Source organism: Camponotus floridanus, unplaced genomic scaffold (assembly GCF_003227725.1).
Source record: "Camponotus floridanus strain SB8 unplaced genomic scaffold, Cflo_v7.5 scaffold11, whole genome shotgun sequence".
NCBI lineage: Eukaryota > Metazoa > Arthropoda > Insecta > Hymenoptera > Formicidae > Camponotus > Camponotus floridanus.
The window spans coordinates 495,927-505,698 of record NW_020229226.1 but is presented as its reverse complement, the minus strand read 5'-3'; the positions used below and the strand labels follow the sequence as shown (position 1 = coordinate 505,698).

Here is a 9,772-nt window from a genome sequence, read left to right as displayed (position 1 = left end):
TCGAAAATTAAGACCGAATAGTTCTAAATAGCTTAATTGCTTTATTTTGCATGGTACTAGAGTTCCTGATACTTAAAAAAAAAATCAGTCGACCAAAAAAAAATAAAAAAATTTTTTTAAATTTAATTTTGATATACAATAATTCTGGCAAAGATTTTTAATGTTTCCTTATTTATTCCTAAGAGTTCGTGCCAATTAAAAAAAATTGTATTCGAAAATAAAAAAGTTACAGCCCTATTGCGAATTTTCAAAAAATTTCAAAATTTTGATACACGGTAGTTCTAATAAATTTTTAATATTCTCTCCTTTATTTCTAAGAGTTCTTGCCAATTAAAAAGAAATTATACTCAAAAATAAAAAAGTTACAGCCTCGTTGCATAAATTTTCTAAGTACGAAGGGAAATTAATTTGAAGAGTTCCAATAGTTTTCGCAACAGTATTCCAAAAGTTATAAAAATAATCCCAATGATTAAAAGCGATCCGATTAATAATTAAAAATTTATTTGTCTTTAAAGAGACCTGCGTAAATAAATCAGAACTAATCAAAACTATCAGAACTTAACTTCATTCCCTTATTATAGAATTATGTAAATTATAGGTAAAGCAAATCTCATAGGTGTATGAATATTATTGAATCAGTATAAAAATTTGAACTCAAATTGTTTTATCTTCCTGCAATAAAATCAAAGTTTATCAATCAAATCAATTTTTTATACAACACAATTTTCTTAAAGAGACACTTGTGTAAAGGCGTAGCGTGGTACAGTACATAGCGCACTAATCTACAAAACTGAAGAACAATTTTAATGCCATTTACAATGAGTGTAATTCTTGTGTTGTTAAAAACAATGTCTAAAATACTTGGAATAAACTATTGCGCGCTATGTAATCTTTGTAGGCATTCACATTTATGCATTAAGTTTCATTTTTACAGAATGTTTATTCACCAAGTACATTTGTATTGAATTACACAAGTATTGAATTATTTTCGACAAAGACTTAAATTTAGTGTATACCATGAAAAAAGAATACCGATTTGTTATTGCGTGATTGATAGTTATTGAAAAAACATTGTCATTCGCGTGGTGTCATTCGTGTGTCACTTCGTGTATCTCATTTTCCTGTGTAACTTGCGACAGGCATTAGAACGTTACTAGAACTTCCTCCCTTACTTTTGTAGCACGCTTTGACGAAAGCAAAGCCTCCTATTTATGTACTTCTAACAAAACATTCCAAAAAAGTCGTAAAAGATTCAATTCGGTCTAAGGGTGCGTTTTCACTTGACGCTGTGACGCTGGCTTTTAGCGTCATATCGCCGCAACATCGTAGCGTCAATGAAAACTGATTGACGTTAACGTCTGGCGTCAAAACGGAATAACCTTTCATCAAGTTGTTCTTAAAAGTAATAACGTGTCTAAGTTAACAGATCTTAATTTCATTTAAAAAATGTTATGTAATCAATGATACTACGAATGGCAAAGAGAATGCTTAAAAATAATAAATTTAAAAAGACGATTAAAGAAAAAAAAACGTCAAATGATTTGTATAGCAGTGATTCATGAATTGGAAAAAATGGAGAAAAGACAATATACCAAAAAACGTTATTGGGTTGCACCATTATTTAAAAATAGAAAAATGCATGGTTTTTACCATGCAATATTTCCTAATATTATTTTGGAAGACAGCACATTTAGAAATTATTTTAGAATGACTGCTATACAGTTAGAAGAATTGCTACAAATAGTAGGACCTTCTTTGAGTAAACAGATAACTTCCTTTCGTGAGCCAATATCCGCTCCTGAACGTTTGTGTTTAACATTAAGGTATGTTGTTATTAATTATAATATTATTATATTATTACATTGAGTGCCATCGCTAGTGACTGAGACAGATCTTTCTGTTGAAGCTCGACATTTAATATGTTAACAATCTGTTTATTATTACTTGCATTTTAAATATATTACATTTTACAGATATTTAGCTGCTGGTGATTCTATGAAATCAATATCATATCAATATCTAATTGGTGTAACAACGGTTTCTAACATTATTAGCGATACATGTAATGTCATTTGGAATTGTATTCACGAGGAAGTCCTTCCATCTACTTTGAGTCAAGGAGATTGGTTACGCATAGCAGATGAATTTGAGGAAAAATGGAACTTCCCTCATTGCATAGGTGCTATTGATGGAAAGCATGTAGTAATACAAGTAAAATCAGTAAAATGATTCTTTCATAAATCTTATTATTAACATTATTTTTTAATTGATAACAATTTTTGTAATACTTTTTTTCAGTGTCCTAATAATGCAGGTTCTTCATATTATAATTACAAGAATTCTCACAGCATAGTACTTCTGGCAATATGTGATGCAAATTATATGTTTACTTTTGTGGACATTGGAGCATATGGTCGACGTAGTGATGGTGGCATTTTTCGATCTTCTTTAATGGGACAAAAATTTCATAATGAGGAAATGAATTTACCAGAACCACAAGCTATATTAGCTGATGAAATACCTCTACCATTCGTAATTGTGGGTGATGAAGCTTTTCCGTTATCAGAATATTTAAGAACGAAAAATTTACAACTATCGGCTGAGTAGAGCAAGAAGAATGATCGAAAGTTCTTTTGGAATTTTAGCCAATGGCGGATATTAAGGCGTCCCATTGACACTACAGTTGATACATGTATGAAAATTGTTCAGGCCATTATCTGTTTACACAATTGGCTGCGAATTAAAGATATTGATCATAACGAATATATACCATCCAATCTAATTGATCAAGACAATTCATACAGTTTTATATCTGATACTTTGAGCTCAGATATAACTGATGAAGGTGCTTTGCGAAATATAACTCAATGTGGTTTTAATTTAGGTTCACGTAAAGCCATGATGATAAGAGATACATTTTGTCACTATTTTAATAGCGAAGGAGCAGTTCCCTGGCAATTCGAGCACTGTTAAAATATTAATAATAAAAAAATAAAATAATTAATAATGTCAATAAATATTGTGTAAATAAGTATTAATAGTATAAATAAGTATTAATTGCGTAAATAGGTATTAATATATAAATAAATATTAAGTATAAGTTAATTATATTGAATCTTTTATTTGTAATCTTTTTATTTGTAACTTTTTAATAAAAAATTTTACACTATTATTTATTATAACATTATTATAAAGAACATTATTATATTACTTTATTCAATAAAATGTAGCAAACAAAACAATAGTTGTGATAATTTAGTTTCATAATAACAGTTAAAATTTGATTTTATATACTATTTTCTTTTAGCATATCATATGACAATTGTAAGTGTCTTTGAAATGCTTCCTGTTTTTGCTCTTCGGATAAACGACGAATTCGAAACCCCAACAAATTTAAAAAAGAGTCGATGTCGTCAGGCTGAGGTGGAGGCGGTAAAATAATATCATCGTTGGAAGTATCGCACAAAGCATTAGCAATTCTCTCAATAGCACTGTTTTCTTTGAGATTATCTGTTTTTTTAGCTGTAAAGTAATAAAGATTAATAATTATATATATATATATATATATATATATATATATATATATATATATGTGCGTGTGCGTATAATGTATTGTATATGTGTATACAATAGATTACAATAGATAAATCACATATATTTATAAATATTTTTTTCAATCTCAATCATATATAAAAGACAAATATAAATTTTCATATAAATGTTATATACCTGACCGAACATTCCTAGTTTCTTCTGATGACTGATCCGAATCATTGAACGATGCTCTTGTTCTAGAAATATTTGATGCCGTGCTAAAATGTATCAATGAATAATTAAATATGTATATAATTTATTAAGTACACACATGTAAATTTTTTAAATTTCAATAATTTTTAAAATTTTTTAAATTTCAATAATTCAAATTTGAATATTCTTTAATATCAGAATTAATAGAAAATTTTAAAAATTTGTTTTACATTTGCACTTTAATAAATACGAAAGCAAAACTTACGTTTTGACCAAACAAGAGTCACGCAAAAATTCCATATTATTATAATGTTGCCACAAGCGAGTAGTATTTGGTGTTGCAGATCCACTTGCCTTTTGTTCAGATTGAATAATTTTACGATAAGTATCATGTAAAGATTTAAATTTATTTTTAGCTGTTTCTGGGCTAATTACACCTAAAAAAATGTAATGACATCTTAGATATAAAATGTTAAAAAAACATTGGAAGAAATATATAAAAAAATATATAAAACTTTTTAAAAAACAAGACTCTCTCTTTTTTATTTTTACCATTTAATGCCTCAGAAACTTCCTGCCACAATTTATTTCTTTCTTTCGGATTTCTTTGTCTAATATCTAATTGAAAATTCCATAACGCTTCTCGTTTTTGTACTTCCAGAATCAACAGCTCTTCTTCGTCGAATGACAAACCTGTTTTGAATTTTCTTTTTGATTCTGGAATATTAGTTGTCATTGGGAGCTTCCTTTTTAAATGTTGAATATTATCTGCAAAAATAAAATAAAATTATATATTTAATATTACATCTTATTTTTAAGTGATTACAATATTTATATATTTCTTACTTGACAAATTTTCCTTATTAGAATTATTATATAAATTTTTTTTATTATTTTCTTTTGCCTCTATTACTACTATTTCATCATTCTCAATTAAACTTTTTCTTATTATGTTTTGTCCGTCATCTGTAACAAAGCGTCATATAGAAATAATTTGCATAATCCTCAGGCACTATCAGAATGATTGTTATATGTACCTGTCATTGGATAAAAGTATAATGTTGAATTATCAACATAATACTTAGAATATCCTTCTAAGCAAGGATGAGTATTAATATTTTCAATGGGAATGATCATTTCGCAAAGCCCACATGTTTGAACCATTTCAAATTCCTATTGAATATTAAAATATAATAGATATTATTTTATACACTTTATTATTACAAGTAAATTACAACATTACATGTTCTGATGTTAATAATTAAAATAAGAAAAATTGTTGGACATAATGTTTGGAAATAATTTATATGGTTAGGTTAGGTCTTTAGAATTATAACTCAAATTAAACTATTATAAATATTGCTATTTAATATTAATGATTTACATAAAAGTTAGTAGATCAATTCATATATCAATTCATAGATCAATTAAATATTTATTTCATTAAAAATGTATTTTGAATTTTCCACTCATTTAAAAAAAAATACTTAACTGATTACGTCGTGAAATTATCATAAATATATTAATGCAAATTTATTGTTATTATTAAAATGTAATGAGTAATAAATAAATAAATAAATAATAACAATATTACTTACGTTTTCCACAGACATTTTTGAGGCACTGCTTGACGCTTGAAGCTGAACAAATCCAGCTTTTTTCTTTTGACGTTAGCGTTCAAAAAGAGGTCACGTGATCGACTAGACGCTAGCGTCAGATAGGTAATGAAATCGCAGCCTTATAATTATACTGCGTCGCTGCATCAAAATAGAAGAAACAATGGGAAACCAAAATAAACCAAAATGTGCAATCAAGTAACAATTCCTTGAGGAATAATTATCAATATCGAGAATCCAACGGCAGATAAAAACAAGAAAATAGCTTAATATCTTGTTCGATAAACACCTTCGCAATGATAATAATATATCATGCATACGATAAGTATGAACACCTGTAAAAAAAGAAATAATACTTTATGGCCAAACATATGGATAATAGTACATAAAAAACATTTAAATATTTATGAAACTTGTAAGATGTTATAACATAAAACAAATTACCAGTATATATAATTGTGTTGTATACCAGAGACAAAACCATATACACGAATAGAAATCAATATAAATCTGTAACATGCAATCATAATAGAAACGTGTTGAAAAAGCATCATTTAATTATCCTTGATACATTCTCTCTATTAACACGTACTATTTTTTAACTTTTTGGTCTATACAGCGAAAATAATCTCGCTGTGTTATATTTAACTGGCTTTATTTGATAGAAAAATCGGTGATTTTGATTCATCTTATTTGGATTTTCCTTATCAAAGTCTTTTAGTTAAGATATCTTTATGGTCTTTAAATTAAATTTCTTTTAATAATCAGAACGCACATGCAAATCATATTTGATGTAAGGCATTTTTGAAAGTACACGAATTTGGTCGTCTCTGAGTTTTTTTTTTAACCAACACACGAATTATGTTAGATAAAATATCGAAAGTCCTCGTAAAAGGCAAAGATTAAGGAAATAAATAATAATTAAAAATATACATAAAATAAAAATATAATTTCTTAGTATGTGAAAGGACGATGACTAAAATAATCTGATTTTGTTATGATGGTACTTTTCTTATGCAAACAAGGATCAAATTGAATTAATTATAAAAGTAATAATTAAAACTATGTGTGATTGGTCCAAACGATAAATCAAACGCTGTAAGGAAGGTTTGTTTAGGACCAAAAAGGTTAAAACTTTTTTTATGTTCTTTTTTTCTACTACTTCTCGTCCCCCTTTGCTCTCATTTTTGATCATCGTTTTCGCATTACTTCGAGGAGAATAGCATCATTGCTACACGATTAATGATCGCTGCTTCCGCTGCGGATGCTCGGATGTCCGCTTTGTGCGGACTTTGGACTCTCGGATGCGCACGCTTTGGAGACAAGAACTTCTGCTGCTTCCTCTGGGATCAAGATCAAGATCGATGTAGGAGACTCGGTGTCCGGTTAAAGGGGGACTCTTTGGTGAATCTTCCCAAATCCGGCACCTCAGCAACACTCGCGGGGGGAAGATGGGGGCCTTGAGTCGAACAAGAGTGATGGCCCTTTCTTCCACCCGAAAAAGAGTGTAATAATAAACAGCAGACTCACCCTGTTGGGATCCTCATAAATGGGTCAACCTTCCCTGTCTCAAAGACAAGGAAGGACAAGAGAGAGAGATGTCTCTCTGACAAGGGTTGAAGAGATAGATTTCCCTCCTAAAAAGAGGGCGCAATCCGCCGCGGAACGCAGGGAAGGTTTTCAGTAAGTAGACTCGGATTTGCATAGCTAGGAAGTCCCGTATAATTATTGTTATGCATAAAACATTTTTCTTTCCCTATCCAAAGAAGATAAGCTAAGCTAATTTTTGTTAGAATAAATAATGTTAGGTTAAATGAGAATAGAAGAGATGGGATGGAACGTAATAGAAAGAGAAAGAATAAGATGTTGCATACTCTTGTTTTTGTTTCTACAAATTTTTACAAATCTGATAATCTGAATGTGATATTCCCAGGATATTATGAAATTAACGTTTGATAATGATTCAGCATATTAAAAGATAAAAAAAAAACATACAGGAAAAATTGCATAACCACGGGCAAAGTCAGATTATTTTACTCCTATCATTCTTTTCTTTAACATTTCTTACATACTTGTCTATCTCAGCAAAAAGAAATAAACAAATAATATTACAATAATTAATGATGTGGTTTATGTCGAGGCTTTCGAACAATGCACTATATATATATAACGCCCACATACACACACACGTAAAATAAATAGATGACGCAAATATAGTTAATAACAATATAGTTAATAACAATAGAATAAATTTGAAAAAATTAACGTATCAAAAATATATATTTTAAAATAACATTTTTTATATTTAATATAATATAATATTAATATTTACATATATTTGGATAAAGAGTAAATCTTGTACATCCGTTTCACTTTTGCACTCATTCTCTCTGCCTACTTATTTTTTGCTTACTTATTGATTGCATTTTCTTGCAATAATAACAGAAATTTTATTTATAGACCTCTAGATTTTAAATGTTCAACACGTAAATTAGTGTCATCCCAAATTTTTTGCCCAGAAGTATTTAATCCCCAAAAACTTACCTGTTTAAAAAAAGGTAAAAAAGGGCGCCAAGTTCATGCACTAATTGTATTCACTAATTGTATCCAACTGTCATATTGTCTACAAAAATAGTGATATCAAAAAATTGCGCCGACTAAGAATAAAAATTTGTACAAGATAAATAGTAAAAAAAGTTTTAATTAAAAAAACTTGGCGCTGCCAATTTTATTAATATATTGTTCAGCTAAAAAGTCTAAATTTACAAATCCAGAAGATCTTAAGAGAATTAATAATAAATGTCCAACAATTATATTTGCTGTTAAACATATATTTAATTGGAATATATATATATGCCAATATATATATTCTAATTTTATTGGCAGTGCCAAGTTTTTTTAATTAAAATTTTTTTTACTATTTATCTTGTACAAATTTTTATTCTTAATTGGCGCAATTTTTTTATATCACTATTTTTGTAGACAATATGACAGTTGGATACAATTAGTACATGAACTTGGCGCCCTTTTTTTACCTTTTTTTAAAAAGGTAAGTTTTTGGGGATTATATCACTTTTTTTTTAAATTTGTTAAAAGATATTATATTAAAAAAATTTTGTATATACACATATATATATATATATATAATATATATATATATATATATATATATATATATATATATATAGGTATATTCTGTTAATATATAAGCAAATTATATAAAAATATATGTAGAATAAGTATATATAATATACATTATATATATATATATATATATATATATATATATATATTTTATTTTTCTATTTTTATTTATTTTTCTGTAACATTTATGATTCAATCAATACGTAACATATAATATTACATATAATATAATAACATATAACATATATAACATATAATAACAATCATAATAACAATCATAAATCACTATTCTTTTTAAACAAAATTCCCTAAAATATTATTTATGTATTATAATATTAACATAATTCCTCTGTTTTTTTCATGTGTTTCTTCAAATGTATTCCTTTGTTTTTTGCATTAGTCTGCTAATTCTATATTTAGCTATTTTTCATTATGAATAGAAGTTTTTATATTTAGATTTTGCGCTTTATCTTTTTAAATACCTAAATAATAGATATATTACAAGAAAAGAATCTCTCATTATCTTTAGAATAATCTATGAATCTGAGAGGAAAGGGATAGAAAATCAAAAAAGAGAATGGAGTTAAGAATAGCGTTCGTTTTTATTCTCCTCAGGAACGCGCATAAACATTGATACAATTGTACGAACACATGGAACTTAATTGTTGCGCTCAATGGAATATCATAAAATTTAAAACGCATGAAAATCACGGAATTCATGGAATATTTTAAAGTATTAAAAGAAAAAAACTAGCTTATTCATTAATCTCAATCGTTGCGATCCATTATATAAAATAACAAGAATATACATAAAAAAATATTTCGACGAAAATTTACATTTTTTCCCCTCATATTACAAACAATTACAAATACTTGAATAATTTTGTATAATTATTTTTTATGCGTGAATAAATATCTAAAATTATTAGAATAATTTCTGTATGAAGTATCCGTCGCATTTAAATGCAAAAAAATGACGTGCGCGTGGATTTGTAATAGTTAAGACTAGAGAACCTCTAGGAGAGAGAATGGACAACTGATCATGTGACATGTGATCAAGCTTTTTCATGATTGGCTGGCAGAAAATGTATCAATTTTAGCTATTGCGACGCCAATGCAAAATATCATGACACAAATAGGTTATATTAACCTATTTGTGTGTCATCATATTTTGCATTGGCGTCGCAATAGCTAAAATTGATACATTTTCTGCCAGCCAATCATGAAAAGCTTGATCAGTTGTCCATTCTCTCTCCTAGAGGTTC

At 27.7% G+C, this 9,772-nt stretch overlaps 2 protein-coding genes across 3 annotated transcripts; one reads left to right on the top strand and one right to left on the bottom strand.

Moving 5' to 3' along the window:
- Positions 1–378: 378 nt before the first annotated feature.
- LOC105256809 (protein ANTAGONIST OF LIKE HETEROCHROMATIN PROTEIN 1-like) lies at positions 379–2,993 on the top strand. Of its 2 annotated transcripts, XM_025413724.1 has the most exons (4): positions 379–1,823; positions 1,974–2,211; positions 2,299–2,538; positions 2,646–2,993. In XM_025413724.1, the coding sequence occupies exons 1-4, from the start codon at positions 1,537–1,539 to the stop codon at positions 2,673–2,675; spliced, it is 795 nt and encodes a 264-aa protein (XP_025269509.1). In that variant the 5' UTR covers positions 379–1,536; the 3' UTR covers positions 2,676–2,993. The 2 variants fall into 2 exon arrangements, with proteins under 2 accessions (XP_025269509.1, XP_025269506.1); XM_025413721.1 differs by having other exon boundaries at positions 2,299–2,993.
- A 219-nt stretch (positions 2,994–3,212) lies between these two features.
- On the bottom strand, positions 3,213–6,212 carry LOC105257510. Its single transcript, XM_025413713.1, has 7 exons — positions 5,346–6,212; positions 4,785–4,920; positions 4,594–4,713; positions 4,300–4,515; positions 4,013–4,184; positions 3,730–3,812; positions 3,213–3,522 (listed from the first exon to the last, which is right to left on the bottom strand). The coding sequence occupies exons 1-7, from the start codon at positions 5,358–5,360 to the stop codon at positions 3,287–3,289; spliced, it is 978 nt and encodes a 325-aa protein (XP_025269498.1). The 5' UTR covers positions 5,361–6,212; the 3' UTR covers positions 3,213–3,286.
- Positions 6,213–9,772: the final 3,560 nt, after the last annotated feature.